The 23728-nt window shown below is 42.8% G+C and overlaps 1 protein-coding gene across 1 annotated transcript in view; it reads right to left on the minus strand.

Moving 5' to 3' along the window:
- Nucleotides 1–13326: 13326 nt before the first annotated feature.
- LOC121378668 overlaps nt 13327–23728 on the minus strand; it is a 47111-nt gene continuing 36709 nt past the window's right edge. The window contains exons 4-7 of the mRNA XM_041506948.1: nt 20826–21047; nt 17797–18015; nt 15530–15571; nt 13327–13517 (exon numbers count right to left, since the gene is read on the minus strand). Coding sequence (XP_041362882.1) covers nt 13327–13517; nt 15530–15571; nt 17797–18015; nt 20826–21047 — 674 coding nt within the window. The remainder of the gene's footprint in view (nt 13518–15529; nt 15572–17796; nt 18016–20825; nt 21048–23728) is intronic.

Below are 23728 nucleotides of genomic sequence, written 5' to 3' on the forward strand. Positions count from 1 at the left end.
TAAGAAATGCTGATGGTCGGTTGCGGGTGTGGCGTAGGCGTGGAGAACGTTATCACAATGACTGCCTTGTTCAGACGGATCGATGGAGTGGAGGGAGTGTCATGGTGTGGGGTGGGATCAGTTATCATCACCGAACAGCACTCCATGTTTGCCGTGGCAGAATGAATGTCATTTACTACCGGGATAACGTCTTGCAAAATCACAGCATTCCCTTCTTTCATCAGCATCGGGTTATGCACACAATTCAGCAAGACAACGCCCGAGCGATGAGAAGACGTTGCATGGCTTGTGTTGCTTCAGATGGCAGTCATACGCGCTGTTGACTTTTCATTGTGACCCAACGTGTCTATCATACGTAGATGAATTAAAACTAATCAATGATTGTGCATCCTTTTTTGTTTGTTGTCATTATCAATCATCCATCTATTGCTGTTCACAATAAAACATTTATTGCTCAGGTATTCTTTTCGAAATCCAAACATTTCTTGGTGGTGCGTTTTCAATGCTGTTCAGTATATATAGGGTAAATACACCAAAACAGCAAATAGGTTTATATATATGTATATATATAGGATATCTTATTTTGAGGCCTAAATTTTTTGTAAATAAAACTAATGAATATTTTGTATATGTTATATATATATATATATATATATATATATATATATAATGAATCTCGTTGGCTCGAACCCCGTCGGTGCTCGAGAAAGTGTTCGACCCATCGGGTAGTTCGACCGAATCATTCGGTCAACATCGGATATTTCCGTAACATAAGTTAGAAAGTTGAATTAGATAGGTGTCAGGACGTTTCGGCTCCAGTACATTTTCGGCCCCAAACCGTTTCGGCCCCTAATGTGACAGCGATCTAGTGTTCGTGTATACAGATATATGCTGTAAGTATAGAACACTGTAATAATATAAAAAACAAATTTGTAACATTAATTTGTCGAATAACATTCATTGCGCGCGCGCGCGCGTACATACAACAGGCCTACATACATATTATACACCGTGACACGCACACACATACACACATAAACATGTACGTCATCGCGTTCATGTAGAATATCACTGATAAATGATATGGTGATAAAATAAGGAAGCGAAACTTACGTTTAGTAAGTTTAGACTTTCATGTTTGTATTTACGTTTTAACATTGTTTAAACGCAAGTGGTTCTCGTGATACAAGACAGGGTACCTGACGACTCGGTTAGAGTTACGAATCAACCCTGTTCAAAACGACTCGGGTGAACTAGTAATAAGGGCGAAACGACCTGTTACCATATTATTTTGGTAACTGCAAACTTAAAAAAATCATCAATGTGTTATATAACAAAATATCAGAGTGAAAGGATTTATCAGAAATTACTCCAGTGATGCAGAAGCCCTTGCCGAAGTGATGATAGCGGAGTACCTCGCCCCTGGTTTCATTTAAAACTGGTCTAGTAGACGTGTTCAGAGATCATAGCTTCCCGCCGAGGCCAATTGTTTGACTGGTATCACGCTTCATCGAAAAGGCACCGTGACACTAGCTGTACTTGAAAGACTTTTACCGATAGCTGCTGGCTGAATACACAACATGACAGGTATGGCAAAGAAAGGATAGCTTGGCTAGTGTCGCGATTCTCCGATCCATCTATAACTCGTTTCGCCTAAATTATTATAATCCAAAGGTTGTAATAACCAAATGTGCAAGCGCGGCAATTGTAGGTCCTTTTTGGTGGTTTTCCATTTGATATTTGATGTATCACCAGTTCGAGGGAAATATAGCTAATAACACAGATAATTTAGTTCGAGCGAAGCCTTATAGTCAACTCTGGGCGTATTCGACCCATCATCAGTTAATATAAGGGTTTACCGGAAAAAAAACTCGGGACTTCGTTTTTGGTTTATACTCAAAAGAATTTAAGGGTCAGACGATATTTTCGACATTATTTTCTGAATGTCAGTTATATTAGCTAGACCATAATGTCACGCATGGTATTGTTCCATTTTGACGAAAGTGGGTCTAAGCAACCCATAAATGAATTAAAATCCACTGTCATTGACACTGTCGACTAGTTCTAATGGCGAAAACATGCTTACATTTGCACGTAAATTAGGGCGAAAGCGAAAGGTCTGCTAAGTGCCCATAACTTGCTTTTTCACAAAGCGCTTCATTTGCACGCTTTGCATGTGTATTCCGTGTTCCCAATGCTAAATTTCCGTATAATTGGAGCTTGCGTTCGTGTACGGTGCACACTCCAAATTCGACAATGGTACGACGTCAACTGACTATCGAAGATCGAGGAGGGGCTATTGCTTGGCTTCAGGATGGCAATACGCAAAGAAATGTTGCTCTGAGACTTGGTGTCAGTCAGAGTGTCGTTGGCCGACTGTGGCAACGGTACCAAGCAACGAATTCTGTTCGAAATCGTCCACATTCGGGAAGACCCCGAAGCACTACAAATAGAGAGGACCGCTACATCACCAATATGGCTCTACGTCAACGCACAACCACTGCACGCCGATTACGTGACAATCTGCGAACTGCGACTGGAACTTGAATGTCTGATCAAACCATACGCAATCGTCTGAGAGCCAATAATCTACGCTTCCGTCGCCAGGCTGTTCGACCACCACTCCTACCACGTCACAGAACGGCCAGACGTCACTGGTGCACACTTAGTCTGCGGTGGCAACGTGTTCAGTGAGTCGAGTGATGTTCACTGATGAGTCCAGGTTTAGTCTCCAGTTCAACGACGGTCGGGTTCGTGTCTACAGACGTCCTGGGGAGCGCATCGCTGACGTTAACGTTAAACAACGTCACCGGTTCCGTGGTGGCAGTGTCATGGTGAGGGGCGGCATCTCTATCCACCACAGGACCCCCCTCTATGTGGTGGATGGCAATCTGAATGGAATCCGCTATCTGAATGAGATTATCCGGCCGTTGGTTCTCCCAGGCCTTCAGCAGATTGGCGGCGGGGCAGTTCTGCAGGATGACAATGCCAGACCCCACCGCGCCAGGGTGGTAACGGACTTTCTCAGACAACAAGGTATCGCCAGGATAATTTTGGCCAGCATATTCGCCTGACTTGGCCCCAATAGGGAACGCCTGGGACGAATTAGGCAGGAGAGTTCGGGATAACCATGCCCCTCCGGCCAACCTTCATGATCTGGGTCAACTTCTTATGACAGAGTGGCAGGTCATTCCCAAGAGTTCTTCAGACGTCTGATCAACAGCATGAGGCAACGATGTGTCGAGTCTATTCGCGCCAGGGGTGGATTCGCACACTATTAAACGAATGTTCTAATGTGTAAAATCCACTTTGACAACCTTCAACTTTGACAGCATGTATGTGAATTCTTGTATACAGTGACGTATATAGTGGTTTTTTGTAAATATGGAACAATAAATTAAATTTTTGGTGTAGTTTACATCATCAATCTAATACACTCTGAAACTTATTTGGTTATAAATTTTTGACCCTTAAATTCTTTTGAGTAGTATATATATATATATATATATATATATATATATATATATATATATAACAGGGTAAATACACCAAAACAGCAAATAGGTTTATGCCATGTATATTATAGGATACAATTTTTGGGCCTGTTTTTCAATTAAAAAACATGTTATTTTGTTGTGTTCCTCCAGATGTCGAATGTCATTGTGATATAATAAAGAACACTCGACATAAAATATCCACCATTTAAGAAATTTCATCAATGTTTTTATTAGCTGATCAAAATCGCAGTTCCATTTGGGGGGAGGGGTATCCTGCACTGGTTTCATCGACTTGTGTGAACTGCATAGCAACTGTTTAACAAACAAACGCGTATTTATTTATTGGGAATGGATAATAGTATTTGCAGAAATAAACAATGCCACATACTACTAGCAATCTGTTTTTACTCCGTAAAGTTTGATGGTGCATCTCGAAAGATCAAACCGACAAGACATTATGTGCCCGCAATAAACGCAAATAAAAGTATTCATTATGTTCATTTGCTAGACATTGTATGCACCCACAGCATCCTTCCCCTGGATTCGCGCCTGAAAAAAATAGCTTTTTGTTAACGTCTAGTGGGTCGGATGAATGTTTTTTCTATGCATGGCTGGTTGAGATAGAATATAATAGGGATACACAACCTCAGTATTTAGTTTTTGATTGCACGCAAATGCTTCTTAACAAGTGATAAACGATTTGTGAGAAGAATGTGTCTTCAACAGTGCACTAGGCAGGACGTAGTCCAGTGGTAAAGCGCTTGCCTGGTGCGCGGTCGGTCTAGGGTCGATCCCCGTCAGAGGGCCTGCTGGGCTATTTCTCGTTTCATCCAGTGCACCATGAATGGTATATGAAAGGCCGTGGTATGTGCTATCCAGTCTGTGGGGTGGTGCTTGCTACAAATTAAATATATGGCGTGTTTTCTCTCTAAGACTATGTCAAAATTACCAAATGTTTGACAGCTGATGATTAATAAATAAATGCGCTCTAGAATAGTCGTTAAACAAAATAAAGATTAACTTTGGAAAAAGACTTTACAGAAGGGGGCGTTAACAAAATTAATGTGCTCTAATGGTGTCGTTAAACAAAATAAAGATTAACTTTGGAAAAAGACTTTACAGAAGGGGGCGTTAACGAAATTAATGTGCTCTAATGGTGTCGTTAAACAAAATAAAGATTAACTTTGGAAAAAGACTTTACAGAAGGGGGCGTTAACGAAATTAATGTGCTCTAATGGTGTCGTTAAACAAAATAAAGATTAACTTTGGAAAAAGACTTTACAGAAGGGGGCGTTAACACAATTAATGTGCTCTAATGGTGTCGTTAAACAAAACAGTTTCTTTTAACAGTGCGTTGTTCGTAATTTGCCGACCATGATCGCAATTGTAAGACATTCAGGATCACATTTGTTGATATACTCTTTTTAGACGGTGAAATATCCATTGTGGGCATAACATTCATATTAGTTTCGTAAGTGATTGTCTATGAGTTGTTTGATTTTTTTTTATCCACTGAGTTGTTTGAATTTTTTTTATCCAAAACCAAACAAAGAAACAAAAACAACAACAAACAAAAACAACGAAAAAACATCACCAACGAAAAAAAAAAAAAAAAAAAAAAAAAAAATAATTATCTATCGGGACTGAACAGGCTGCTTATATGTAATGAGAGAGACTGTTGTGTCAGTAAAATTATATAACACATTTGTCCAGTTTTCTCATTTTAAGTTACAGTGATCGAACTGAGCAATGTGTCTGTTAACCCATGTGCAGGTTACCACAAAATACAGACCCGGTAACCTGTAGGTTACCACACATTTGTATTTTCATAGTTTGTAGCTTTCGATAACTAAGATTTTGTAAAGAACGAAGTACCGCTCTGGACTCTCTTCATTATGTGATAACCTCCTGGTAACTGGAACAACCGTTTTCGACTTGTTTCGATGTAGCATACAGAATATGGCTAGAGGACACGCGAGCTAAAGAAGAACGAATCCCATAACGACCGTTCTCGACTTGTTTCGATGTAGCATACAGAATATGGCTAGAGGACACTCGAGCTAAAGAAGAACAAATCCCATAACCACCGTTCTCGACTTGTTTCGATGTAGCATACAGAATATGGCTAGAGGACACGCGAGCTAAAGAAGAACGAATCCCATAACGACCGTTCTCGACTTGTTTCGATGTAGCATACAGAATATAGCTAGAGGACACGCGAGCTAAAGAAGAACAAATCCCATAACCACCGTTCTCGACTTGTTTCGATGTAGCATACAGAATATGGCTAGAGGACACGCGAGCTAAAGAAGAACGAATCCCATAACCACCGTTCTCGACTTGTTTCGATGTAGTATACAGAATATGGCTAGAGTACACGCGAGCTAAAGAAGAACGAATCCCATAACGACCGTTCTCGACTTGTTTCGATGTAGCATACAGAATATGGCTAGAGGTCACGCGAGCTAAAGAAGAATCCCATAACGACCGTTCTCGACTTGTTTCGATGTAGCATACAGAATATGGCTAGAGGACACTCGAGCTAAAGAAGAACGAATCCCATAACGACCGTTATCGACTTGTTTCGATGTAGCATACAGAGTATGGCTAGAGGACACTCGAGCTAAAGAAGAACGAATCCCATAACGACCGTTTTCGACTTGTTTCGATGTAGCATACAGAGTATGGCTAGAGTACACGCGAGCTAAAGAAGAACGAATCCCATAACGACCGTTCTCGACTTGTTTCGATGTAGCATACAGAATATGGCTAGAAGACACTCGAGCTAAAGAAAAACGAATCCCATAACCACCGTTCTCGACTTGTTTCGATGTAGCATACAGAGTATGGCTAGAGGACACGCGAGCTAAAGAAGAACGAATCCCATAACCACCGTTCTCGACTTGTTTCGATGTAGCATACAGAATATGGCTAGAGGACACTCAGCTAAAGAAGAACGAATAATGAAGTTATCTTCGTCGCCCCACCCTCCATTGTGAACGCGGAACGATCATTACAAACGTGATCAATGGCGCCGAATCCGTCCAAGCGGGCCAGTAGAGGAGACAAAAGCCCAAACGGCGCGAGTCTGTGTTACCTTATTAAGTCTTGCATGGACGACTACACAGGTGTAACAGGTGTGTCTTGGACCAGGCGAAAGAAACTGAGCTGATGATGATGATAACTAGTTTAACGTGCCCATATACTACTAGGGTTTCGAACACGCCCATCCCGAGTCCGACCTCCGATAAGATCTGTGGCCTGACTCGGGATGGAGGGGGTGAGGGGTTGAAAATGGGCAGAATTTTGAAAATAGCAATTAGTAAAAAAGTTAATAGAATAAATAAAAAAAAATAAAAGGTTACAAGCCAAAAATAAAAAGAATTGACTGCTCGGCCGAATATTTATATAATTTGGAGCATTTTAGAAGGACAGTCCAAAATTAAATAAGAGAAAGAAGAGAGGATCGGACTATTTAATAATATTTAAAAAAAAGAAAAAAGAAGTAATTTCGACATAAAATTTTGAACGCAGATCTAAAAGTTTAAAGTCCGATCGATATGTCCACGCGAGTGGCCTCGTTAAGGCCGTTTGGGTGCACAGCTTAAAGGGACGAGATGGGTTGCATCCCGTCAAAATAAACCCTAGATTGACAGTCGATAGACGTTGAAGGTGTAGTGCTGTGCTGAAATACAGATCTTGAGAAGCCGGATCCGTCTGAACGAGAGAGAGTATCAGACTAGGGTATAGTCCAGTCGTCATGGGTTGGTATAGTGGTGCGGACGGGTCCGACTCCGGAGGATACGAGATGGTATCACTATAAAGCAAGGTAAAGTCTAGAAAAAGAGTAGTAGGGGCTGACCCCGCTTCCTATTTCTTCTTAGAGTGGGGCGGTCAATCTTCCAGTGCTGCTAGGACAGGCTCGGACATGTAGAGACTAAACGCGAACAACCGTGGCGTTCTGCAGAATGGCCGTCATACGAGTCACGAAAAAAACCCAAGTCGACAGTCAGACGGAGAAATGACGTGGAGGCAAGGAATCTTGCTAAAAAAGAATCCAACCTGGTGGTGCAGGCTGTCGAAACGAGAAGCGTTCCAGCGTTCAATCAGTTCCAATGGCCACATACATCCCAGTAGAAAACTTCATTTCGCTGACAAAAACAACCAAATGAAGGACCCCAAGTCGAGCACACGAAAGCACGTGCAGTGTGCACAAACAAAACAAACACGTCTTACCGCGTGGAGCTCCAGACTGGGAATGGAAACTGAGCTCATTGGAGAGAGAGAGAGAGAGAGAGGGGGGGAGGGGAGAGAGAGAGAGAGAGAGAGAGAGAGAGAGAGAGAGAGATTTAGAGAGAGGGAGGGAGGGAGGGAGGAGAGGGAGAACGAGAGGAGAAGATGGAGATTTAAAGAGTAACAGAACGAGAGGTAGAAATATTAAGAGAGAAAGTACAAAAGTACGAGAGAGAGAGAGAGAGAGAGAGAGAGAGAGAGAGAGAGAGAGAGAGAGAGGGAGAACAGACAGACTGAGCCGTGGGGGGTGGGACGGGGGGGGGGGGGGGGGACACGCACACCGCTACAAAATAGCAGGAAGGAATCCTTTTATATTTATTATTCCACAATTATGTACAAAATGACACCCCCACGCCCCACCCTCATCCCCCGAGTTTATGTTCCCCACTGGAATGATGGGGTGAAAATGCTATGAAATGTTTACCGGTTTAAATAGTTTTAAAAGTTAAATTTAAAGTTTGTTTTGTTTAACGACAACACTAGACGACACTGGATGTCAAACATTTGGTAATTTTGACGTATAGTCTTACAGAGGAAATCTGCTACATTTTTCAATTAATAGCAAGGGATCTTTTATATTCACCATCCCACAGAGACGTTAGCACATACAACGGCGTTTTTATATTCCAGTCGTTGTGCATTGACTGGATGGAGAAATAGCACACCAACGGGATCAATCCTAAACCGATCGCGCATGCAGCAACCGACGGGATCAATCCTAAACCGATCGCGCATGCAGCAACCGACGGGATCAATCCTAAACCGATCGCGCATGCAGCAAACGACGGGATCAATCCTAAGCCGATCGCGCATGCAGCAACCGCTTTATCACTGGGCTGTGTTCCGCGCCATAATATGTTTTTAAACGTCGGACAGCCAAACAAAAAATACAAAAATAAAATACAAAAATAAATAAATAAAAAGACCCAAGCAACAAGTCCCACAAACCGCACGAACAAAACAACGACAAAAACAACAACAATAAAAAAACATCCAAAAAAAACCCAAAAAACGCCCCACAAAAAAAACCACCATGTTTTTTTTTTTTTTAAACACACCACACATATATTTGAACTACTCAGAAACCAATTAAGCCCAGCCCTTAAGACTCTGCAGTGGATGGAAAACGCAATCCTTAACTGAATATAAGAAAGGTATAAAAAATAAATATTAATATTTATAAAAACACCAGGGATTCTTCAACGTTTCACCCGTCTACCGTACAACGCACCAACGTCACGGAGATGTCAATGGTACTCAAGTAAATGTCTTTCTATGACAAGATTTAACTCGTTAAAAAGAGGAACAGCTGAAAGAGGGGATTGACAAAGGAAAGCAATATCTGTTTGTCTACTCTTTCACCACACATACCGGCCTCAGTGGCGTCGTGGTTAGGCCATCGGTCTACAGGCTGATAGGTACTGGGTTCGGATCCCAGTCGAGGCATGGGATTTTTAATCCAGATACCGACTCCAAACCCTGAGTGAGTGCTTCGCAAGGCTCAATGGGTGGGTGTAAACCACTTGCACCGACCAGTGATTTATAACTGGTTCAACAAAGGCCATGGTTTGTGCTATCCTGCCTGTGGGAAGCGCAAATAAAATATCCCTTCCTGCCTGTCGTAAAAGAGTAGCCTATGTAGCGACAGCGGGTTTCCTCTATAAAAAAAACCAGTGTCAGAATGACCATATGTTTGACGTCCAATAGTCGATGATAAGATAAACTTTATTTTTTGTTACTTTCACACATTATAAACGACTTGTCGAGAGTGTAAGGGAGGGAACTGTTCACTGCTGTCGCACAGACAAATGTAAAGCCTCATATAGGCTGGATGCGGTGCGTGCGTGCGGTCAGACTGTTGGGTTTGATGAATTTGCCGCTTGCCGTTTGGGCATATACACCATACACTATTATTTCATTGCGGCTGTCCGAATGCATCGCACTCATCCAGTCTAAACCCACTCATTAAACCTAATGTATTTCTCCTTTTGTTTTTAGCCAGACCGCATGCACGCGCCGCATCCAATCTGTATGAGCCATTACCGTTATCAGCAAGGGATCTTCTATATAGTAAACACCAAAAGAAACGCAAACCGGGGTCATGGTCAGTTAGTAATTAGAAGACGTCTACTTGATTCCAAGCACTCAATTCTGAGAAATGATAAAGAGTACATCAACCTGTAATATTCCTGAATATCAATATGATTAATTCCTTTTTACAACAAAAAATAAAATAATAATAATAATGTCCTAGCTGAAAGATATATTCGCGTTTCCGTTTGCTGTTCAGTATATAAAAATGCGTTTTCCAAAATGCAGGAAAGCATGTACATCACAGCCATTGGTATTGGTGGGCACCAAATAACGTAGTTTAAAATGTTCCGAGTTGTCAAACAAGCATTCTTTTTCTTTCTCTGTTTCAAACACAAATGAAATGGCCATATAAATATATGCTACACAGCAAATAACGTAGTTTAAAAGGTGCTGAGTTGTCTTCAAACCAGCATGCCTTTTCTTTTCTTGGTGGCTTTGTGAATGCCAGCATAGATTGTGATATACAGATGTATTAATGGACTGGTGACTTCTCAGAAGTCTGTAAACCATTTCTACTTCTGTGTCGGACCCCTCTCCCATTCCAGCGAGCGGAGTTTACCTACTACCGGCCTCTGTCGGACCCCTCTCCCATTCCAGCGAGCGGAGTTTGCCTACTACCTGCCTGTGTCGGACCCCTCTCCCATTCCAGCGAGCGGAGTTTACCTACTACCTGCCTGTGTCGGACCCCTCTCCCATTCCAGCGAGCGGAGTTTACATACTACCTGCCTGTGTCGGACCCCTCTCCCATTCCAGCGAGCGGAGTTTACCTACTACCTGACTGTTTCGGACCCCTCTCCCATTCCAGCGAGCGGAGTTTACCTACTACCTACCTGTGTCAGACCCCTCTCCCATTCCAGCGAGCGGAGTTTACATACTACCTACCTGTGTCGGACCCCTCTACCTGCCTGTGTCGGACCCCCCTACCTGCCTGTGTCGGACCCCTCTACCTGCCTGTGTCGGACCCCTCTCTCATTCCAGCGAGCGGAGTTTACCTACTACCTGCCTGTGTCGGAACCCTCTCCCATTCCAGCGAGCGGAGTTTACCTACTACCTGCCTGTGTCGGACCCCTCTCCCATTCCAGCGAGCGGAGTTTACATACTACCTACCTGTGTCGGACCCCTCTATCTGCCTGTGTCGGACCCCTCTCCCATTCCAGCGAGCGGAGTTTACATACTACCTACCTGTGTCGGACCCCTCTACCTGCCTGTGTGGGACCCCTCTCCCATTCCAGCGAGCGGAGTTTGCCTACTACCTGCCTGTGTCGGATCCCTCTTCCATTCCAGCGAGCGGAGTTTACATACTACCTGCCTGTGTCGGACCCCTCTCCCATTCCAGCGAGCGCAGTTTACCTGCTACCTGCCTGTGTCGGACCCCTCTCCCATTCCAGCGAGCGGAGTTTGCCTGCTACCTGCCTGTGTCGGACCCCTCTCCCATTCCAGCGAGCGGAGTTTGCCTGCTACCTGCCTGTGTCGGACCCCTCTCCCATTCCAGGGAGCGGAGTTTACCTGCTACCTGCCTGTACCGGACCCCTCTCCCATTCCAGGGAGCGGAGTTTACCTACTACCTGTGTCGGACCCCTCTCCCATTCCAGCGAGCGGAGTTTGCCTGCTACCTGCCTGTGTCGGACCCCTCTCCCATTCCAGCGAGCGGAGTTTGCCTGCTACCTGCCTGTGTCGGACCCCTCTCCCATTCCAGTGAGCGGAGTTTGCCTGCTACCTACCTGTGTCAGACCCCTCTCCCATTCCAGCGAGCGGAGTTTACATACTACCTACCTGTGTCGGACCCCTCTACCTGCCTGTGTCGGTCCCCTCTACCTGCCTGTGTCGGACCCCTCTCCCATTCCAGCGAGCGGAGTTTACCTACTACCTGCCTGTGTCGGACCCCTCTCCCATTCCAGCGAGCGGAGTTTACCCACTACCTGCCTGTGTCGGACCCCTCTACCTGCTGTGTCGGACCCCTCTCCCATTCCAGCGAGCGGAGTTTACCTACTACCTGCCTGTGTCGGACCCCTCTCCCATTCCAGCGAGCGGAGTTTACCTGCTACCTGCCTGTGTCGGACCCCTCTCCCATTCCAGCGAGCGGAGTTTGCCTGCTACCTGCCTGTGTCGGACCCCTCTCCCATTCCAGGGAGCGGAGTTTACCTGCTACCTGCCTGTACCGGACCCCTCTCCCATTCCAGGGAGCGGAGTTTACCTACTACCTGTGTCGGACCCCTCTCCCATTCCAGCGAGCGGAGTTTGCCTGCTACCTGCCTGTGTCGGACCCCTCTCCCATTCCAGCGAGCGGAGTTTGCCTGCTACCTGCCTGTGTCGGACCCCTCTCCCATTCCAGTGAGCGGAGTTTGCCTGCTACCTACCTGTGTCAGACCCCTCTCCCATTCCAGCGAGCGGAGTTTACATACTACCTACCTGTGTCGGACCCCTCTACCTGCCTGTGTCGGTCCCCTCTACCTGCCTGTGTCGGACCCCTCTCCCATTCCAGCGAGCGGAGTTTACCTACTACCTGACTGTGTCGGACCCCTCTCCCATTCCAGCGAGCGGAGTTTACCCACTACCTGCCTGTGTCGGACCCCTCTACCTGCTGTGTCGGACCCCTCTCCCATTCCAGCGAGCGGAGTTTACCTACTACCTGCCTGTGTCGGACCCCTCTCCCATTCCAGCGAGCGGAGTTTACCTGCTACCTGCCTGTGTCGAACCCCTCTCCCATTCCAGCGAGCGGAGTTTGCCTGCTACCTGCCTGTGTCGGACCCCTCTCCCATTCCAGCGAGCGGAGTTTGCCTGCTACCTGCCTGTGTCGGACCCCTCTCCCATTCCAGCGAGCGGAGTTTGCCTGCTACCTGCCTGTGTCGGACCACTCTCCCATTCCAGCGAGCGGAGTTTGCCTGCTACCTGCCTGTGTCGGACCCCTCTCCCATTCCAGGGAGCGGAGTTTGCCTGCTACCTGCCTGTGCCGGACCCCTCTCCCATTCCAGGGAGCGGAGTTTACCTGCTACCTGCCTGTACCGGACCCCTCTCCCATTCCAGGGAGCGGAGTTTACCTACTACCTGCCTGTGTCGGACCCCTCTACCTGCATGTGTCGGACCCCTCTCCGATTCCAGCGAGCGGAGTTTACCTACTACCTGCCTGTGTCGGAGCCCTCTCTCATTCCAGCGAGCGGAGTTTACCTACTACCTGCCTGTGTCGGACCCCTCTCCTCTTCCAGTGAGCGGAGTTTACCTACTACCTGCCTGTGTCCTCTCCCATTCCAGGGAGCGGAGTTTACCTACTACCTGCCTGTGTTGGACCCCTCCCCCATTCTAGCGAGCGGAGTTTACCTACTACTTGCCCTTGAATCGGCCAGTTCAGAGAACTCCAGGTTTACCACTGAAGCGATGACAAAAGATAACCCCAGTCCAGGTTTACTTTTGAATCGATCATTTTAGAGAAGTCCATGTTTACCCTTCACTCGGTCACTTTAGAGAAGTCCAGATGTACCCTTGAATCGATCATTTTAGAGAAGCCCAGGTTTACCCTTGATTCGGTCACTTTAGAGAAGTCCAGATTTACCCTTGATTCGGTCACTTTAGATAAGTCCAGGTTTATCCTTGATTCGGTCACTTTAGATAAGTCCAGGTTTACCCTTGATTCGGTCACTTTAAATAAGTCCAGATTTCCCCTTCAATAAGTCATTTTAGAGAAGTCCAGGTTTACCCTTGATTCGGTCACTTTAGATAAGTCCAGGTTTACCCTTCAATAAGTCATTTTAGAGAAGTCCAGGTTTACCCTTGATTTGGTCACTTTAGATAAGTCCAGGTTTACCCTTGATTCGGTCACTTTAGATAAGTCCAGATTTCCCCTTCAATAAGTCATTTTAGAGACGTCTAGGTGTACCCTTGATTCAGTCACTTCAGAAAAGCCCAGGTTACCACTGAATCGGTCAGTTTAGAGATGTCAGGTTTAAAGTGAAGGGAAATCATTAATCCGAAGTCTACGGAAACTTTGAAGGACCGGTTTGTCAGTGACCATTGTCATCTTCCAGGCATTAGCAGTCGAATCCCCGCCGTGCTTAATCAAATTTTCCTTTTTTCTCCGTATATTTCTTTTGCGTGGGAGCATAACACAAACCCCTCTCTATAAACGTCAGTTGCGACAGTCCAGGGCTCAATTTCACAAAACATCGTAAGCCTAGTTTGGCACGTAAACGTAAATCTACGACTAAACCACAATTCGTATTACTATTATAGTTCAACAAATATAGTTAGAAGAACATATATTTTATTTTATTTTATCATTAAAATACTCCAGCTTCCGTAATGATGTAATTTACTGCGTGAAACTGATGCCAAACACGTGTAAACGCACGACCGGTATAACTACTAGTAGCAGACGTAAACGCACGACCGGTATAACTGCTAGTAGCTGACGTAAACGCACGGCCGGTATAACTGCTAGTAGCAGACGTAAACGCACGGCCGGTATAACTGCTAGTAGCAGACGTAAACGCACGGCCGGTATAACTGCTAGTAGCAGACGTAAACGCACGGCCGGTATAACTGCTAGTAGCAGACGTAAATAACTGCTAGTAGCAGACGTAAACGCACGACCGGTATAACTGCTAGTAGCAGACGTAAACGCACGACCGGTATAACTGCTAGTAGCAGACGTAAACGCACGACCGGTATAACTGCTAGTAGCAGACGTAAACGCACGACCGGTATAACTGCTAGTAGCAGACGTAAACGCACGGCCGGTATAACTGCTAGTAGCAGACGTAAACGCACGGCCGGTATAACTGCTAGTAGCAGACGTAAACGCACGACCGGTATAACTGCTAGTAGCAGACGTAAACGCACGGCCGGTATAACTGCTAGTAGCAGACGTAAATAACTGCTAGTAGCAGACGTAAACGCACGACCGGTATAACTGCTAGTAGCAGACGTAAACGCACGACCGGTATAACTGCTAGTAGCAGACGTAAACGCACGGCCGGTATAACTGCTAGTAGCAGACGTAAATAACTGCTAGTAGCAGACGTAAACGCACGACCGGTATAACTGCTAGTAGCAGACGTAAACGCACGACCGGTATAACTGCTAGTAGCAGACGTAAACGCACGACCGGTATAACTGCTAGTAGCAGACGTAAACGCACGACCGGTATAACTACTAGTAGCAGACGTAAACGCACGGCCGGTATAACTACTAGTAGCAGACGTAAACGCACGACCGGTATAACTACTAGTAGCAGACGTAAACGCACGGCCGGTATAACTACTAGTAGCAGACGTAAACGCACGGCCGGTATAACTACTAGTACTAGCAGCAGACGTAAACGCACGGTCGGTATAACTACTAGTAGCAGACGTAAACGCACGAGCGGTATAACTACTAGTAGCAGACGTAAACGCACGGCCGGTATAACTGCTAGTAGCAGACGTAAACGCACGGCCGGTATAACTACTAGTACTAGTAGCAGACGTAAAGTTACCATGTTTAGTGAAATGGGCCCCTGACCTTCCCCTGCTAAAATTATTATACGTTTGGGTAGGTTCATGTGAGTACTGCGTGTGATTTTGTGTGCGTGTTTGTGTGCGTGTATGTGTGTGTGTGTGTGTGTGTGTTGCATACCTTTATGGATGTGTGTATGCGTGTGCGTGCGTTAATACCTGGACAAGACATTTTAACAGTAGCTGTTCCGTCGGTGGCACCTGAAAGAACAGTAAGATACACACACGTAATAGTGGCACGACCTTTAAATCACTATCAGCTAATATACGAATCAAGCGCTATTTGCGTGTTATTTGTATACTTTAAACCAATTTCAAATTGCAACCGTAAGCATGGCAGCTAATATCATGACGTCATTTTCTGAGTTTTGTCGAAGAATAACATTACGTTTTTGTTCGATGTCGTCCAGTCAGAATATAGTAAATCGTACCACATCATTATTAATATTAATATTATATATGTTAGTGTAATATTATGTGTGTGTGTGTGTGTATGTGGGTGTGTATGTATGTATGTATGTATGTATGTATGTATCTATCTATATATATATATATATATATATATATATATATATATATATATATATATATATATATATTTATTTATTTATATATATGTGTGTATGTGTATGTGTATGTGTATGTGTATGTGTATATATATACATACATACATACATACATACATACATACACACACACATACATACACACACACACACACATATATATATATATATATATATATATATATATATATATATATATATATATATATATATACTGAAGGCCAAAAGAAACTTTACCATTTTCAATTTGGAAAAAATGAATTGTTTTTAAAAAGTAACTCAATCCAAAACACATAGCCCAAACACAACAATAATGTATGCAGAAAATTATACCCGCCCACTGCACGTTTTGGGTGGAACACACAGAACAGTGAAAAACTCGTGCACTATGAACAACAGCAATTGCACGCGCAATAAGGGAATAAAAACGGTTTAGACGGCATGTCAGACATCCACACAGATAAAAAAAAAAACCACCATAGGAATGCCACGACTGACACCAGAACAACGCGAGAGAGCCCTGGGTATGATACAGATGGGAGCCACTCATGCCCACATCGCCAGAACCTTCGGTTGTTCCCGTGTTACTGTTACAAACTTGATGCAACGCTACAGGCAAACAGGGCAGACATCATCGCCCCGTGATGACCGGCAGACATCATCGCCCCGTGATGACCGGTACTTGCGTACCTTGCATCTACGAAATCGCTTCCTGACAGTGACGTCATCAGCAATGAATGCCTTAGGTCACAGGGTTAGAAGACAGACAGTGGCCAGGCGACTCAGGACTCATGGAATAAGGGCTTACAGACCATATAGAGGACACTTACTGACACCACAACATCGTCGTTTGAGATTGACATGGGCTAGGACTGTACGACATTGGCAGCGACGTGATTGGCTGCGGGTTCTTTTCACTGATGAAAGCCGGTTCTGTTTGTTCAGAGTTGATGGAAGACAGCGTGTGTACCGCCGTAGGGGAGAACGAGTGGCGGCTTCTTGCGTTCAGGAGGTCGTGTCATATGGTGGAGGGAGTGTCATGGTGTGGGGAGGTATCTGTGCACAGGAAAGGACACCATTGGTCATCGTTCACGGAAATTTGACAGCTCAACGTTACAGGGATGACATTTTTCGTCCAACTGCAATACCATTTCTCCAACGGCAGCCACGTGGTGTCATTTTTCAGCAAGACAACACCAGACCTCATACAGCCAGAATCGTACAGAACTTCCTTAGAGCCAACAACGTAAACGTATTGCCGTGGCCTGCACGCTCCCCAGACATGTCCCCCATAGAACACCTCTGGGATGTTTTGGATCGCCGTGTTCGACAACGACCACACCCTCCAGCCAACCAACAGGAACTGATCCAGGCCCTTCAAGAAGAATGGCAACGCGTCCCACGTGACCTCATCAGACAACTGATTGTTTCTATGCGTCGGAGAATTATTGCTTGTATTGGGGCAAGGGGTGGTCACACACGCTATTAATATGTCTTGTTATTGGACTTGAGTGATTGTCTGTATGCTTTGCATGTCGTCCATGAAGTTGAAAGCTCGATTTGTGTACACCACCTCGCTTTGGGGAAATGTGACGTCATTATCAGATGCTGAATGACACTCATTTTTAGTTATGTTAATGTTGACATATTGATCTAGTCAATATATTTTACCTCATGCGACTATCTTTTGTTGTTTTTACACCAGAGTGATTTAAAACTATGGTAAAGTTTCTTTTGGCCTTCAGTATATATATATATATATATTGATGGACAGAGATATATAGATAAATGTATAAAAATATAAACAGATAGACAGATAGAAGTGATCTCGTGCAAATGATCATTTCTCGAGAACCATACCGTTGGGACATGATTTCGCCGAGAAAGTACTTCCGACGTCGGCGAATGACGTGGCGGTAGCGAGGTGAAAGTAGCAGACGTTGTTCTTGTAGTGGACGGCCTCGCAGTTGTCGTAGTTGAGACAAGCCGTCTCGCACGTGTCCACTGTCTGCTGTAGAGTGATGACGGCTGCACCAACGGCCTTCTGATCTGTCGTAGTCTCCATGCAACATCGGTTACCTGTGTGGCAGATTTGACACAACATCGGTTACTTGTGTGGCAGATTTTACACAACATCGGTTACTAGTGTGGTAGATTATACACAACATCGGTTACTTGTGTGGTAGATTGTACACAACATCGGTTACCTGTGTGGTAGATTGTACACAACACTGGTTACTTGTGTGGTAGATTGTACACAACATCGGTTACTTGTGTGGTCGATTTTACACAACATTGGTTACCTGTGTGGTAGATTTGACACAACATCGGTTACCTGTGTGGTAGATTTTACACAACATCGGTTACCTGGGTAGTAGATTTTACACAACACTGGTTACTTGTGTGGTAGATTGTACACAACATTGGTTACCTGTGTGGATGATTTGACACAACATCGGTTACCTGTGTGGTAGATTTTACACAACATCGGTTACCTGGGTAGTAGATTTTACACAACATCGGTTACCTGGGTGGTAGATTTTACACAACATCGGTTACCTGGGTAGTAGATTTTACACAACATCGGTTACCTGGTTAGTAGATTTTACACAACATCGGTTACCTGGGTGGTAGATTTTTCACAACATCGGTTACCTGGGTGATAGATTTTATGAAAAAAATGTGACGTGCTTAGAAGGGCGGGTGCGCATGAGCAAATTGACTGGTAGCATTGTCATCTATCGCATCACATTCATCCAACGCTATGCGTAAAATTCAGTCTAGCGAGCGAGTCTACGTCATTTCTGTACATGTACGTGTATGTATATCCAAAATAAAGGCTTTTAGAAAAATAAAAAATAGCTGAGGTAATAAATAGAATAACAAACTCGGTACCAGTTATTATCAAATGTATGTCCCTCGTGAAATAATTTGGTAATAACTGGTAACTCTTTAATAATCCTCTATATATGCACCTTTGCCTGCCTGGAAGCAACACATTCTGAAAAGGACAACCTCTGTTGTCCCGCTATTTCTCCCAGAATATTGGTAGGAACAAACACACCCACTAAATCTGGCCGCAGTACACCCATTTTCACAAAACATACCACATTTGCATGGGCTGGAATTACCATAAAAACATCTTCAATGTTAACAAATAACACGTTTGCAAACTGCATGCTCTAACCTGTCAACGTCAGTCTAACAATTGCCACTTCAAAGCTGTCTGCCATGAAATAGCCACAGTCAAAGAGCAGGCTACGTGCGCGGATATATTTCCGGAATTTTTAAAACCAAAATAGGAAGATAACTGTGATCTATCGTCAGATGATTGTGGCGACAGAAGAACCATTTGGCCGAGTTTACATGCATTTTGATTCTTATAAAACATTTGTTAACTAAAATAATATGTAATATAGGGGTTATTCAACAATTACGTAATCCATTTCAGTCGGACGCTCACCTCAAAAAAGAACACTGTGCCGAAACTATAGATTTCCAACACGAATAAAACAAGGTTATTAACACTATTTTAACTATACTGCCCTGTCATGGCAAAAGGAAGCAAGTCACTTGTTCAACTTTTCGAGAAAATAAGCAGCACATAAACTTCGTTAGCTCTCATACATGTAGATAAACATTAATGTCTTATCTCTTCGTTTAGTTATTTCTAATCACTACTATACAATGTTTTAATTATGTAGAATCTGTAGAACATGTTCTGATTCACTGTCCTCTTTATGATGACATCAGAGTAGATCTTTTCAAAAAGGCAGTAGCTAGTGTAGTAAACTTCAATAACCTTTTAGATAAAGAAAACATGTTATTACTTTTAAGCCACCATGCTGTTGCTTAAATTATAGCAAAAGTGGCCATTTTATTTTATTACGTCGCCAAAGATGTTTTTATACATATAGATAAAAGCATATGTTATGGTTTTTAGTTTTACCTCTTGTAAATATAATACTTTTTAAGCATTGATGATAATCGTTTAATAGTTTTAAAGTCTCTCATAACTCCATAGCAGTGGCTTGTGTACTTGTACTGCTGTATTATTGTAATATTACTGTTGAACTCTTGTTTTTATTTTAATCTGTAGACAAGGTGAAACGTAAATAAATAATGTGTTTGTCTAACATTTAAAAGGCTAGTTTGAATTCTGGATCCTAATTTGGTGATTACGTCCTTTTGTCATTGCCTTGTGGTAAGACGCCTTTTTATTAAAAATGACAAACGTTAACATAATCCAAATATTTTTTATATCCAACTAATGTATTTTGCAATACAACAGAACTGCAACATGAACGCTTTAACAGAGATAATTGAAGTATTTCAGTTAATTTGATGTCCACCAAGTTATCATTCACTGGTATATTTATCGACAATTGTCCATGATTCTTGGGCATAAATGGACACAGTTTTTGGATGATGTCCTTCTTAACCCTCCCGTCCTGGAATTAGCCATTGGCGAAGTCAAAGGTTAAATCCGGGATGAACGTGCCTGAACCGTTTTGGATATGGGCATGTTAATAGAGTTCCCTTCCCTTCTTCTTAACCTCACTGATGTCTAGAGGTTTTTACATGGATTAGACTTCACTGACATTAAGTACTTAACTGACAGTGAGGTATTCCCTATGGAAAAAGGTCGAGACATTAGTAAGGTTATGAAGAAGGACATCATCCAAAAACTGTGTCCATTTATGCCCGAAAATCATAGAACGTTTTCCATATATATGCTAGTGACTTTATTTGAGCGTAGATCAAATTGACTAAAATACATCAGTTGTTTCGGTTAAAACATTCATGTTGCAGTTGTTAAATTGTTATATTGTAAAATAAATTAGTATATATGACGTGTACTATAGAAGCGTATTACCCATCAAGCTCACCGTTGGTGCAGGTTGTTTTGTAGTAGTCGACGCTGTCTGACTGTGTCGTCGACGTCACTGCACTGAAGATGCTACAGACGCCGTTGCTGTAGGAAACGGCTTCGCAGTCTCCAAAGTAATTGCAAACCCCGCTACAGTCCCCCATCGACGACATTGGAACCGCCACCACAGAGGAGCTGGTACCCGCCGTGTTTGACGTTCTTGTTGACATTGAACATACATCTTAAACACAAACACACAAACATGAAGTTATGATTGACACTGCACAGACATCTTAAACACAAACAGAGAAACGTGAAGTTAGTGTCAACATTCTACATACATCTTAAACAGGCAGAGAAACGTGTATTTATAATTGTTAACATTGTACAGCCATCTTAAACACAGAACGAGAAACAATATTAATGGCATTGCACAGACATCTTAAACACAAATATACAGAGAAACATGAAGTCATGATAGACATTGTACAAACATCTTAAATGGACAGAAAAACGTGTATATACTGTCAACATTGTACAGACTTCTTAAACAGAGAAACATGAAGTTATTGTCGATATTGCTCAGACTGCTTAAATAGTGACAGAGAAACATGAAATTATTGTTAAAATTCTACAGACTTCTTAAACACAGACAGAGAAAAGAGTATTTATTGTCGACAATGTACAGACATCTTAAACACAGAGACGTGTATTTATTGTCGACATTTGTACAGACATCTTAAACCGAGAGAAATGTGAATGTATTGCTAATCTTGTACAGGAATCTTAAACACAGAGACGTGTATTTATTGTCGACATTTGTACAGACATCTTAAACCGAGAGAAATGTGAATGTATTGCTAATCTTGTACAGACATCTTAAACCGAGAGAAATGTGAATGTATTGCTAATCTTGTACAGGAATCTTAAACACAGAGACGTGTATTTATTGTCGACATTTGTACAGACATCTTAAACCGAGAGAAATGTGAATGTATTGCTAATCTTGTACAGGAATCTTAAACACAGAGACGTGTATTTATTGTCGACATTTGTACAGACATCTTAAACCGAGAGAAATGTGAATGTATTGCTAATCTTGTACAGACATCTTAAACACAGAGACGTGTATTTATTGTCGACATTTGTACAGACATCTTAAATCGAGAGAAATGTGAATGTATTGCTAATCTTGTACAGACATCTTAAACACAGAGACGTGTATTTATTGTCGACATTTGTACAGACATCTTAAACCGAGAGAAATGTGAATGTATTGCTAATCTTGTACAGACATCTTAAACCGAGAGAAATGTGAATGTATTGCTAATCTTGTACAGGAATCTTAAACACAGAGACGTGTATTTATTGTCGACATTTGTACAGACATCTTAAACCGAGAGAAATGTGAATGTATTGCTAATCTTGTACAGGAATCTTAAACACAGAGACGTGTATTTATTGTCGACATTTGTACAGACATCTTAAACCGAGAGAAATGTGAATGTATTGCTAATCTTGTACAGACATCTTAAACCGAGAGAAATGTGAATGTATTGCTAATCTTGTACAGACATCTTAAACCGAGAGAAATGTGAATGTATTGCTAATCTTGTACAGGAATCTTAAACACAGAGACGTGTATTTATTGTCGACATTTGTACAGACATCTTAAACCGAGAGAAATGTGAATGTATTGCTAATCTTGTACAGGAATCTTAAACACAGAGACGTGTATTTATTGTCGACATTTGTACAGACATCTTAAATCGAGAGAAATGTGAATGTATTGCTAATCTTGTACAGACATCTTAAACCGAGAGAAATGTGAATGTATTGCTAATCTTGTACAGACATCTTAAACCGAGAGAAATGTGAATGTATTGCTAATCTTGTACAGGAATCTTAAACACAGAGACGTGTATTTATTGTCGACTTTTGTACAGACATCTTAAACCGAGAGAAATGTGAATGTATTGCTAATCTTATAACTGCGAGTGAAACGTCCTGGTTCAAAAACGACATTACTGCGAGTTAAACAAAAGACATATTATAACTGCGAGTTAAACATCCTAGTTAAAAGAGACATATTATTACTGAGCGCTAAACTGCCTAATAACAAAGTAAAATTAAAGTTTGTTTTTGTTTAACGACACCACTAGAGCACATTGTTTAATTCATCATACAGCTATTTGATGTCAAACATTTGGTAATTCTGACTCCTAGTCATCAGTGGACACCCGTTACATATTTCCTAATGCAGCAAGGGATCTTTCATATACACTTTCCCAGAGACAAGATAGCACATACCACGACCTTTGATATACCAATCGTGGTGCAATGGCTGAAATGAGAAATATCCCAATGACGAGGATCGATCCCATACTGACCGTGGATCAAGCGAGTGCTTTACCACTGGGCTATGTACCGCCCCAGCCTAGTAACAAAGATATTTTATTAATCTAAGTTAAACAGCCTGGTAATAGATACATATTGCGGTGAATTAACAGTGACATATTTCTGTGAGTTAAACAGCCTAGTAATAGATACATATTGCGGTGAATTAACAGTGACATATTTCTGTGAGTTAAACAGCCTGGTAATAGATACATATTGCGGTGAATTAGCAGTGACATATTACTGTGAGTTTAACAGCCTGGTAATAGATACATATTGCGGTGAATTAGCAGTGACATATTACTGTGAGTTAAACAGCCTAGTAATAGATACATATTGCGGTGAATTAGCAGTGACATATTACTGTGAGTTAAACAGCCTAGTAATAGATACATATTGCGGTGAATTAGCAGTGACATATTGCGGTGAGTTAAACAGCCTGGTAATAGATACATATTGCGGTGAATTAGCAGTGACATATTGCGGTGAGTTAAACAGCCTGGTAATAGATACATATTGCGGTGA

The sequence above is a fragment of the Gigantopelta aegis genome, chromosome 8, assembly GCF_016097555.1.
Source record: "Gigantopelta aegis isolate Gae_Host chromosome 8, Gae_host_genome, whole genome shotgun sequence".
Taxonomy (NCBI): Eukaryota; Metazoa; Mollusca; class Gastropoda; order Neomphalida; family Peltospiridae; genus Gigantopelta; species Gigantopelta aegis.